The 12,817-nt window shown below is 46.3% G+C and overlaps 1 protein-coding gene across 1 annotated transcript in view; it reads left to right on the top strand.

The window, feature by feature from the left end:
• The window catches only part of madd (MAP-kinase activating death domain), a 145,307-nt gene that overhangs the window by 99,371 nt on the left and 33,119 nt on the right, over positions 1 to 12,817 (top strand). Inside the window, exons 21-24 of the mRNA XM_072592876.1 lie at positions 2 to 55; positions 2,043 to 2,137; positions 3,178 to 3,261; positions 11,403 to 11,560. Of these exons, the coding sequence (XP_072448977.1) occupies positions 2 to 55; positions 2,043 to 2,137; positions 3,178 to 3,261; positions 11,403 to 11,560 (391 nt within the window). The remainder of the gene's footprint in view (position 1; positions 56 to 2,042; positions 2,138 to 3,177; positions 3,262 to 11,402; positions 11,561 to 12,817) is intronic.

Genomic DNA, 12,817 nt, shown 5'->3' with positions numbered 1-12,817 from the left:
GAGTTGTGGAACAAGCACCAGGATATGAGAAAACAAAAAGCTTTGGAGAAACAGAGTAAGGACTTTGACAACTCAGCCCTGTCATACAAAGTACTTCCTACTTTTAGAGCTAGACACCCTAGCCATGTCTTCTGTTTGAATCACAGTCCTTGCAATCTGTGCCTTAGACTCGTCGCCTCTCACCTATAGATATGCTATTGGGTTTGTGTCTGTCTGTCTGTCTCTCTCTCTCTCTCTCTCTCTCTCTCTCTGTCTCTCTCTCTGTCTCTCTCTCTGTCTCTCTCTCTGTCTCTCTCTCTCTGTCTCTCTCTCTCCAACTCACTCTGTTCACCTCACCCCCTTGCCCATGCTGTCTTTCCCACCCTTCTCCCTGCCTCCTTCCCTCTCGCACTGTCTCACCCAATGAACCTGCGGGGTGCAGGTGTGAGGGAGTTGGTGGGGAGTGAGCTCATTGCTGTGTAGTCACAACGCATGCTTGCGTACCAGCTTGCCGATTGGTCCTTTGGCCTGAAGTCCACTGGGCAAGTGACCAATGCGCTCGGGTTGAGTTCAGCTCTTTGTCTTCCATTGCTGCCCTTTGAACCCATTGACGTCAGTGTCTTGGGTTGTGGGATGCTACCCAAAACGATTTGGAATCAGGCTCTCATTTTTACACATTGTATTACAGGGTGTTTGTAACCACCGCTTGCAGAGAAGCAGGTAAATTGAAACCGGAAATAGTCCAAATATCTGTATGGGACGGCTGGTGTCTTTGGCCTTATGACAAGACCATTGCACACATCAGCTTTGTAGAATGCAGCAATCACCCAGAGCAAATAATGGCCAAAACTTGCCACTGAAGGGTGACGAGAGGCTATACATGGGGTGATATTATCAGCGATGGTTTCACACAGAAAGATGCGAGAACAGGAGTGCTTTCCATTTTAAAAAAGGAATATGAAAGGCAATGTGGGTTCAGCTTGTATATCGTGTACAGTTGTGGGCACAACATTATAGGAAAGATGTGAATGCATTGGAGAGTGTGCAGAAGCAGTTGACAAGAATGGTTCCAGGTCTGAGAAACTTCAGTTATCAGGATAAATTGAACAAGTTGGGGAGGTTAGAGAGAAGAGATTGTGAAGAAGTTTTCAAAATCATGAGTTGGCAGGGTAGAGTAGATAGGGAGAAGCTATTTTCAGTTATACAAGGAAAAGAATGAGAAGGCAGAGATTTGAAGTGATGTGCAAGTATAGCAAGAATGATACAAGGAAAGAAAGTTTTTTCACATGGTGAGCTGTTAGGGTATGTAATGCACTGCCTGGAAAGGTGATGGGAGAAGCTTCAATTGAGGCCTTCAAGAGTATTGATCTTTTTTTTGGATTATGTGTTCAGGGAACTGGGGAAGGACAGGAGACTGGCAGAAGGTAGTAGAACCGAGGTAGGCATGATGGGCTGAATGGCCTCCCTCAGCTCGGTAATAATTCTGAGATTCTGAAATGGCAGGGATCTGGAACCTGGGGAGACATCTCCAAAGGAGGCCTCAGCTGCTTCCAGAGTTGGTCAATTTGGATGCGGAATTGGAAATAATCAAACTTTTTTCCCGTAGGTTTGGGTGAATTCTTATAAATAATGGTCTTTCTTTGACACGGTTAGTTTGGATGGTTCTAAAGTAGTAGGACTGTCATCAGTAACAGTTGGGTGGGGACAAGGAGCAGAACGATAATTGGCAGGTGTGGCTGGGGGGGTGACAGGTTGTTTACTGATATTGATCTTGTGCTGTTAAGTTTGGAACCAGAGGGGCAAGCTTTCAGGTATGAGCCATTGATGTGAAAGCTGAAGCATTAAAGAGAACCATGGGCAAATGGTTACAGATGACCTGCACCACGCCAGCGTATCCCTCTCCAGCCTGTAGCACTGGAACACAAATAGCTTTAGTCTCTGGTTTCCTGAGAAGCTTTCCCTCCTTGACACTGCAGTGAGAGCTGGAGTGTTACGACTGATGACAGGTTGCGGTTCAGCATGGCTCCCCTCCCAACATGTTCACATGGGTCTCTTGCCTGCAGGTTCAGAGAACTCCAGACACACGTCCGACTTGGACCCAGATGAGAAGAAATCGCAAATCAGCGCTGACAGCGGCTTGAGTGCGACCAGCTCGCAGGTTAGTGCTTACTGCTTGTTGCTAACAGAAGGAGCGACTTATGGTTGGGGCAGTAGGTGGGGTACAGGTGAGCATTGGAGCTGAGATGGGGGAAGGGTTTCTGGGCTTGGGTGATGAAGTGAACCGTGGCTGCTGGTGAGAAATGGTCTTGGGACAGTGCCAGGTTGTATTGTGTTCATCTGCTGAATGTGTGGTGATTCTGATGCTACAGAAACTGTCATTGGCTGTGATACTGAATTGGAGTTCAGTGTGGCTGAAGAGTTGGTTTCTTACATTCTTTGTTTAGGTGAGTCAGTGAATTGTTGAATGCCGGTCTGAAACTCGTTTCTGTTGATAACTACCTGGCAAGTTGCTGTTTTCTTTAAACATTTTGGAGCTATAGCAGTATGCACGTGAAACGTTTCAGGCCAAATACTGCTGAACATGATGGAGAAAGGATTGCACAAGCTGTCTCGGATGTGAAAGGGGCTAGCAAATAGCTGCTTCAGTCATAAATCAGGAAAAGCATCAGGTTGCATGGGCCTGAGACTTGTTCTCTCTTCACCTTTTGCCCTAAAAGTGTTCCATTCTGTGAGAGACTTGCTTTCCACATCTGTGAGGTGATGAATGATTTTAGTCCTGTGAATGTCCTAAATGACCTCCATGCTGCCAATCCTCCACTTTTCAACCTTGCCCTGAAAGCTGGATAGGTTCTATAACAGGAAGGAGTTTGCCTCGGTGCTTCCCAGTGAGGGAGGAGAGGGTGAGTGAGAAATTTAGAACCAGGCCTGAATGGCTTGTATACAAAGAGAACAGCAGTGTCCTGTCTCCTTACATTAGGCCTGAAGTTGTACAAGGACTAGAAAGTGCTGCATAAACATAGATGTCTGTGAACTTCTGTCCCCTCCTGATTGCTCCATCAGATTAAGACTGTCAGCACAATCGAGCAGTTTTAACATGAAATTATCTTCCTTTTTGGTGTTGCTGTTAATACTCTCTCCTTTATTCTTCTGTCCTCTTGCCTGCTCCTTTCCTCCTCCTCACCCTCTCGACGGTACCAGAAGAGTGACAGTGAGTCTATCACCAGCTGTGAGCCGCCTGCACTCACCCGGAGTACCAGCCAGGAGTCCGAAAGCAGCACCGTGGTAGGGCAGTGACATGCTGGGGCATGTGTGTGTGTGGCGCGCTCTGCTCCTCGCGCAGTGTCGTAAAACAAACACGCCTTGCTCCCAACTCCCTGCTAACACAGTCCAGATTCATTCAGCACCGTGCAAAAACTGACAAGCTGCTTAGCAGAAATCCCAGGCATCAATCATATTTAGCCAGGGTGCGATGGCATGGGCAGAGCTTTGAGGCATTGGTCTGTTACTGTGAACAAATTCCTTGGGCTTTGTGTACCATAAGAGCATGGATTCAGAAGCAGATTAATCTTGCTGCTTTCTTTAAAGAAGCAATGACAACAAGACCTGATATATGCTCGACCATAATTTCCACAGGTTTTCACACAAGAGGCTATTAGTTACACCCAAAAGCTGTGTGGACCTTTGCAAATCACAAGTATAGTGAGAAACTGAGAAACCTTTATAAGAATTGTTCGAAAAATAATAGGGGTGCCATATGGATCAGTGTGGAAACTGCTATTTGATCCTAATTCATATTAATATAATTTCCATCAATACAATTCCTATCTTCATAATTCACATTGAGAATTTGGATTTGCGCTATTTCTATTTTGATTGATTCATGGGGTGCAACATTTATTACCCATCCCTAGCTTCCCTTGAGAAGATGGGAGTAACCTACCACTTTGAACCACTGGAGGTTTTGAGGTGTAGATACGCTCCCCATAGGATATTAGGGAGTGAGTTCACATACAGGATGATATCCTCAAGCAGGTGAGGCAGTGGGATCTGTGGTTGGACTCTGCAAATTGCAGAATGGTGATAGACAACAGGAGTACAGGAATCTGCAAAATAGTGCATGCAGAAGGAGCAAAGAATCAAGTCATTTTATTGTGTTGCAATCATACTGTTTGTTGAAAGCAGTTTAATGAGGGACAACACTCATTTCCAATTGTCATAGAGCAGTCATCAGTTCAGGCAGTGGACTGTTTAACTGCAATCATTAAAACAGTCTAGTAAAAATTAGGAAGCTCTGGTCCCTCTTCCAGGACTCTGGTGGGAATGGATATTGAATACTGGGTCCAGTACATGGTCACTGCAAGAGGAATAAGGGCAGTGGAGAAAAGACATCTCACAATGAGGAATGAAAATATATCTTTGGGATGCTTGAATTCTCCATCAAAAGTCTTTTTAAACCAATGTCTGTGTTAGATTAACAGTGATAGTAAATTGACATTAAACCTACAATGAATGTCATGGCAAGTTTGTTTTGACATTAATCCCTCGGATCACAGCACTCTCTTCCTTCATACGTGCTCCTGTTAGATAGCATTGTCTTTTCTAGGCAAATGAATAATTAACTTGTAAGTTTCCAGTTTCTGATTCATTCTCTTGTTGTGCTATTTTTGTTTTACTCCCGGTTTCTTTCAAGTAATAACACTCGGATTTGCTGCCTGTGCAATATTCTTATGCAGGCACCTTATTACTCATTAAACATATTAACCCAGGTACTTACTGTATGAGACAAATAAAGGTCAGAGGTTTGAACTTAATTTTATTAAAAAACTCGAGTTAAAGATACAGCAGTTAGCGACAAGTTAAGGGAATCTTTTCCCCAAGTTAGACTGACTGTCTGCTACCCGCTGCGGTGAACTTGATTGGGCTGTTGGATTCATTTCAAGAGCTCTGTGATCAGGGACATTCTGGGTTGTCACCTTGATACAGAAGTGGGCCTCTTGTTGAGGAATGGCTGCCAGGATTCTCCTCTTACACCCACTTTCTGAGCCATCCTGCAGTCTTCTCTGACTTCAGCCAATGGGCCGGAGGGCAGGAGTCACAGCACCTAGTGAGGTTAAGTCAGGTCATCCTGGGTGTGTTCCAAAATGTGATTACTCCATGGTGCCAACACCTCTGGCCAAAACTGCCGAATACAGAAAAAAACATAATGTTTCTCCTTGTTGATCTAGCTGAGGACTGCTTAATGAGTTTTGGGTTATAACAACTCTCCCAATATGCAGTGCGGGTCTGGGTTGATCTTTATTTACTTTTGGTCTGTGGTAACCTTGGCTTCTTTGCATTCCTTGGGCCTTGCTTGCAGAAGCTGTTCAGCCAATTTAACCTTAGGCCGAGTTACTTAGTACATTGGCTATTTGGCCACATTTCGGTTCTGAATCAATCTCTGTGAGTGGTTTGGACTAAACTTCTCAATTCAGAATCTGTTTGTTACATTTCTATTAAAGAAGATGGGCTCAGTATGTTAGCCTCATTCTCTTTACCTTCACCTTTCTTGTTTAAGTTTTTGAACATTATATCTAATAACTGTTTGCAAAGTATCTCCCTTTTCATACTTATATGTTCTTCCTGTCTAATTTTGTGGGCTTGTATATAGTCACATCACAGATGAGGAACATCTTGGATTGTTTCCTCTGTAGTAATCTGGTCTTGTATCTCTAGTGGTGATCCACCACTCTTGGTGAAACCAATCGTTATGAACGTAGCAGATCATTTCCCAAGATAAAATTAATTCTTTTAAAGGGATTTATTTCCCAACTCCAATTTCTCCATTTACTAAGTCACTCTTTAACTCAACTCTTCCTTGAGTTGGTTTGTAACCTTCATGTATACCTCATTAATATTTTCTGCTTCGTTGACCCTCTGGTATCATCAGCCAACATCAGACTAAAATAGAAGTTGCTGGAAAACCTCAGCAGGTCTGGCAGCATCTGTGAAGAGAAATCACATAACATTTTGGGTCGAGTGATCCTTTCTCAACTCTCAACCGTTTTGTTCTCTTAAAAATAATTCCTCTTCCATTTTTAGATTTTCCACTCCTCCACGTTACTTGTCGATTCCCACATGACCATCTCATCACCTGTCTGTGAGAGAGATCGTCTGTATCTACCAGAACTGCTGCTTCTATGATCTTTGATACCTGACCCTCCTCTAAGTTGGATTTTAAGCTTGCAGGAATGCTTTTTCTGAATTCTACCAAAATTATCTTCCATGTGTTTCCAAAATGTTTGTGATTTCAACCACTGATCCAACAATCTTCCTTGCAAATTTTACGAATATCATGACAGATGTTTTACTTGTTCTTAGTTTTAATTGATGAACGTTGGAGCAAGTTCATTAGTATTGCATTTTTAACTGTTTCATAATTTGCAAATTGCTAGAAACCTACAGCATGGAGAACAAGCCCTTTGTCCCAAACTGGTCCTTTCTGACCAAAATGTCCATCCACGCTAGTCCCATTTCCCTGCACTTGGCCCATGTCCTTCTCAACCTTTCCTATCCATGTATTTGTCCAAATGTCTTTTAAATGTTGTTAATGTACCTGCCTCAACCGCTTGCACTGGCAGCTCGTTCCATTTCTGTACCACGCTTTGTGTAAAATAAAAAGTTACCCGTCAGGTTCCCATTTATTCTTTCCCCTCTAACCTTAAACTCTCCCCTTGAGTCCTGGCAACATCCTTGTAAATTTCTTCTGCACTCTTTCTAATAATAATTCCTACAGCAAGGTGACCAAAACTGAACGCAGTACTTCAAGTAGGGCCTCACCAATGTCCTGTACATAGACTCATAGAGGTATACAGCACAGAAACAAACCCTTCAGCCTATGTCAACCAGATATCTTAAACTAATCTGGTCACATTTTCCTGCACTTGGCCCATATCCCTCTATCAACCCTTTCTGGTCATATACCCTTGCAGATGCTTTTTAAATGTTGTAATTGTATCAGCCTCCACCATTTGCTCTGGCAGCTCATTCCAAACACACACTACCCTTTGCGTGAAACAGTTGCCCCTTAGGTCCCTTTTAAATCTTTTCCCTCTCACCCTAAACCTAGGCCCTCTCGTTCTGGATTCCCCAAACCCAGGGTACAACTGCAACATAACTTTCCAACTTCTGTACTCCATGCCCTGACTGATGAAGGCCCGTGTACCAAAAACTGCCTTCCCTGCCCTGTCTACCTGTGACTCCACTTTTAGAGAATCGTGCACCTGACACTCCTTAAGCCCCTACTATTCACCATGAAACTCTTACCTTGATTTGACTTTCCAAAATGCTAGACTTCACATTTGGCTATATTAAACTATATTTGCCATTTCTCAGCCCACTTCCCCAGCTGATCAAGATCCTGCTGAAACCTCTGTTAACTACCTTCACTATTCAATATACGGCCTATTTTAGTGTCATCGACAAACTTACTAATCATGCCTTGTACATTCTCATCCAAATCATTGATTTGGATAACATGCATAATGCCGTCTTAGCTGTAGTTGACAAAATGCTCTGTAATAGTCATATCTCGGCATCTTTGTCAATCCAGCTACCTTTGAAATAAAGTGAAATATTTTTTAACACCATTGAGTGCCCGCACTTCATAGGATTCTGGTGAGAAGGGAATTTGAATACTGGGTCTGGTACGTGGCCACTGGGTCAGGTGGAAGAAGGGCAGTGGAGAGAAGATGGCACTGGAGTTGGAATTATCTCTTCTTTCGTCCTGTAAGATTTTCATTGGCCAAATAGTGATATCTAATTTCCCATGTCACTCTTGTGTTAATAGTTTTTAAATTCTATCTTCTTTCCTATTTCAAGCTTTCATTTTTCAAGTTTCTCTCCTTGTCATTCTCCTTTTTCATTTCCCATTGTTTCTTTCTTTTTGATTTGCATTTTCTCTCTCTCTCTCTCTGTCTGTCTCTCTCTCTCTCTCTCTCTCTCTCTCTCTCTCTCTCTCTCTCTCTCTCTCTCTCTGTAATGTTCAATTTTTTTTCCATTTCTAATTGAACCGTAGCTGCTTCTAGCTGTGATATCTTAATTTGAGGTGGCACCTTCTTCTGATTCTAAAGTTAGATAATTGCGTTCAGTATCTCTCCCTTTCCTACTTTCTACCTTCTGTTACATCTACCAAGTTGACTTTGTCAAACATTTCAAACAATCCAGTATTACGTGGGGGTTCCAGATTTATGAGTGCGATCCCATACAGGAGTGTAATTTTAAATGTCTGACATACCAGTGTTTCCTGTACTTAAACTATTTTACGTTGTCCTGCACTGAATCGCATACAAATGGACTTGCAAACAAACTCAAGGAATATTATTTGCAATCTTGGAGCGACTTGAATGTCGCCTTGTCCCAGGAAACACTTAACAACATTCAAGGCCTTTTCCAAAATCCAATCCATGCAGTTACCTCAACTGCAGTACTCCTGTGTTATGTTCAACACCTTCGTGTATTTTTTTTGTGAACAGAGGCACAGATGCCTTAACTCAAATTACAGCAATGGCCTCCCCTTTTCACCATTCCAGCTGATGTTTCAACTGGACATGTTAGATCCCAAAATGAAACCTGGTTTGATCATTTTTGTTTATTAAACATGATCATTCACTAAAACATAAGTACCCAGGCTGCACATTTTCTTTAATAGTAAAAGAAGTTCCTTCCAAAAGTCAAATCAAACAAAAAATGTCTGGTTATCTGATTATGTAACACTGAGCAGTCTTAAAATACATGACAGACAAAGTCTCATCTATTTCCCAACACCATTACTTTCCAGTGATTCAGCTCCAGAGAAATTATCCTTTTGTATGAAATCTTTAAGATTGACTTAACATTAGGGAAAGGGAGAGATGCAATGAGACTTGGGTATCCTTGTGCACCAGTTGCTGAAGGTAAGCATATAGGTACAGTAGGCAATGAAAAAGGCAAATGCTATCTTGGTCTTCATAGCAAGAGGATTTGAGTACAGAAGCGGGGATGTCTTGTTGCGTTTGCAGATGGCCTTGAGACCACTGCTGGAGTATTGTATGCAGTTTTGGTCCCCTTATCTGAGGAAGGATATTTTGGCTAAGAAGAGAGTGCAACAATGATTTGCCAGACTGATTCCTGTGGTGACAGGATGGATTCTGATTATCATCTTGATCGGTTAGAATTACGTTCACTGGAGTTTAGAAGAATGAGGGGGCAATCTCACAGAAACTTAACAGGACTAGTAAGGATAAATACAAGAGGGATTGTAGAGATGTCTGAGAACCTCAGAACCAAGGCACTCAGTCTGAGGATATAGGGTAGACCACGTAGGACATAGGTAAAGAAGCATTCCTTCACCCAGAGAGTGGTGAGCCTGTGGAATTTCTTGTTGCAGAAGGAGATTGAGGCCAAAACATTATTTTCAAGGAGGAATAATATTGTACTTGGGGTTTAATAGATCAAAGGATATTGGGAGAAAATGGGAACAGGGTACTGAGTTGGATGGTCAGTCATGATCATATTGAATGGTGTAACAGGCTCAAAGGGCTGAATAGCCTAATCTTCCTATTTTCTATGTTTTCGATAACAACTCTGTTTAGTATGCTGCTATAACTGAGTCATCATTTGTATTTCACGAGTTGCATTTTGCCTCACTTGTTTCACTCTTTCTTGCGCTCCTACTGTACAGTGCTGGTAAACCGATGCACCTGCAGGTTGTTAAGGTTTGGTTACATTTCTACTGGATTGCTCCAGTTGTCTATCTTGACTCAGTCCTGCTGTCCAGAGATGACTATCACCAGCTACCTCTGCAACACATTGCTCATCCTGGGCACACACCTCCAAGTCCAAGGAATTGCTACAGTCAGAATTTTCCCCCCCGCCCCGTCATCAGAGCTATGAAGACAGGCATGTCTGGCTTGGTCCACTTCCGAATCAGAAGTTCTGGATGTCTAGCTTCAGGCATCTCCAGGCAAGGGACAGCTTTGGATGGAGCCAACTAGCTCCTCTCTTCCAAAGATGCTTACATCTTGTAATTGAAGAATTTTTCAGCTCACCTTGACTTGGATCATATTATTTGCCAATAATTCGTATCTTAAAGTTACTTCAGAGGATTTGGAACTTTAAGGCTTCTTCAGGAAACTTTGTACCTCATGTTTCTTGATTTAAGAGCCACATAACCCTTTAGAATCAAAGAATCTTTAGTGCCCATCAAGTCTGCACCTGCCCTCCAAAGAGCATGCCACCATACATAGCCCCTTACCCTTTCCCTGTAACTCCACCTAGCCTGCATGTCATTTGACACTGTAGGCAATTGCCCATGGCCAGTTCACTTAACCCACACATCTTTGGATTGTGGGAGGAAACTGGAGCATCTGGAGAAACCCATGCAGACACAGGGAGAATGTGCAAACTCCACACAGATTGTCACCCATGGCTCAAATTGAACTCGTGTCCCTGGTGCTGTGAGGCAGTAGTGCTTGCCACTGAGACACCATTCTTATTATAGTCTTTCAAAGTCCTCCACGTTTCACTGTCAACCCTATCTGGACTTTGTGTGCACACCTTCCCACTGCCCCCTTCATTCCACCCCCCCCCCCCTCATGGGGGCTCCCTGTATTCTGTTCCCCTGTCAGGAGATTTTGTACACTATTTATCACCCCTTGTAATCCCTACTGAAACCTTCTCTACCCAGATTCCTAATGCTCCCCCACCCCATGGACAGGGACTGTGTTTGTACTGGATTAGTGATGCTGGAAGAGCACAGCAGTTCAGGCAGCATCCAACGAGCAGCGAAATCAACGTTTCGGGCAAAAGCCCTTCATCAGGAATAAAGGCAGTGAGCCTGAAGCATGGAGAGATAAGCTAGAGGAGGGTGGGGGTGGGGAGAGAGTAGCATAGAGTACAATGGGTGAGTGGGGGAGGGGATGAAGGTGATAGGTCAAGGAGGAGAGGGTGGAGTGGATAGGTGGAAAAGAAGATAGGCAGGTCGGACAAGTCAAGGAGACAGTGCTGAGCTGGAAGTTTGAAACTAGGATGAGGTGGGGGAAGGGGAAATGAGGAATCTGTTGAAGTCCACATTGATGCCCTGGGGTTGAAGTGTTCCGAGGCGGAAGATGAGGCGTTCTTCCTCCAGGCGTCTGGTGGTGAGGGAGCGGCGGTGAAGGAGGCCCAGGACCTCCATGTCCTCGGCAGAGTGGGAGGGGAGTTGAAATGTTGGGCCACGGGGCGGTTTGGTTGATTGGTGCGGGTGTCTCGGCGATGTTCCCTAAAGCGCTCTGCTAGGAGGCGCCCAGTCTCCCCAGGGACTGTGTTTGGTATAAGTGTTGTGTTGGATCAAATGCACCTATTGGTTTGAGACATGTTGTTGTGTTTGGGCAGTTGACAATCACTTGTGTTATCATCTCTTGTTGCAGGTGAGTAACAGCTCTGGAGAGACCTTGGGTGCTGACAGTGATTACAGCAGTGCTGCTGGGGAAAGTGTGACCGGCAAGAACACCCTCGAGGCAGCAACATCCAGAGGGACGCTCTCCGACAGTGAGATCGAAACTAACACTGACACAGATACATCTTTGTAAGTCTCCCGACACGATCACTCACATTAACAAATGGGAATCGAGTGTTTACCCCTCCCTCCCTGGGTGCAGGGTGAAATTGCTGAGTTTGGAATAGGTTAGCTCACCTCAGGGACACCTGCTGTGTTCCCAGGAACAGACAAAGAGGAACCAAACTCCAGAGAATGAGAGATTGGGGTGGGGCAGTCTGAGGGGACAGTCTGAGGGGAGAGGGGAATGTGGGCAGGGGGACAGTCTGAGGGGAGAGGGGAATGTGGGCAGGGGGACAGTCTGAGGGGAGAGGGGAATGTGGGCAGGGGGACAGTCTGGGGGGAGAGGGGAATGTGGGCAGGGGGACAGTCTGGGGGGGAGAGGGGAATGCGGGCAGGGGGGCAGTCTGGGGGCAGAGGGGAATGCAGGCAGGGGGGCAGTCTGGGGGGAGAGGGGACTGCGGGCAGGGGGACAGTCTGAGAGGAGAGGGAAATGCAGGCAGGGGTCAGTCTGAGGGGGAGAGGGGAATGCGGGCAGGGGGCAGTCTGGGGGGAGAGGGGAATGCGGGCAGGGGGGGCAGTCTTGGGGGGAGAGGGGGACTGCGGGCAGGGGGACAGTCTGGGGGGGGGGGAGGGGACTGCGGGCAGGGGGGCAGTCTGGGGGGGGGGGAGGGGACTGCGGGCAGGGGGGGCAGTCTGGGGGGGGGAGGGGACTGCGGGCAGGGGGGCAGTCTGGGGGGGAGGGGACTGCGGGCAGGGGGGCAGTCTGGGGGGGGGAGGGGACTGCGGGCAGGGGGGCAGTCTGGGGGGGGGGAGGGGACTGCGGGCAGGGGGCAGTCTGGGGGGGAGGGGACTGCGGGCAGGGGGGCAGTCTGGGGGGGGGGAGGGGACTGCGGGCAGGGGGCAGTCTGGGGGAGGGGAGGGGACTGCGGGCAGGGGGGCAGTCTGGGGGAGGGGAGGGGACTGCGGGCAGGGGGGCAGTCTGGGGGGGGGAGGGGACTGCGGGCAGGGGGCAGTCTGGGGGGGGGAGGGGACTGCGGGCAGAGGGGCAGTCTGGGGGGAGAGGGAAATGCGGGCGGGGGGGCAGTCTGAGGGGAGAGGGAACTGCGGGCAGGGGGGCAGTCTGGGGGGAGAGGGGAATGCGGGCGGGGGGGCAGTCTGAGGGGAGAGGGGAATGCAGGCAGGGGGTAGTCTGAGAGGAGCGGGGACTGAGGGTGGGAGGGGCTGACCAAGGGAGAGGAGTCAGTGAGAATGGATGATAGAGGGTTCCCCTGGAAGACACTGTCT

The sequence above is a fragment of the Chiloscyllium punctatum genome, chromosome 22, assembly GCF_047496795.1.
Source record: "Chiloscyllium punctatum isolate Juve2018m chromosome 22, sChiPun1.3, whole genome shotgun sequence".
Lineage (NCBI taxonomy): Eukaryota > Metazoa > Chordata > Chondrichthyes > Orectolobiformes > Hemiscylliidae > Chiloscyllium > Chiloscyllium punctatum.
This window is presented reverse-complemented; position numbering and strand designations above follow the sequence as displayed.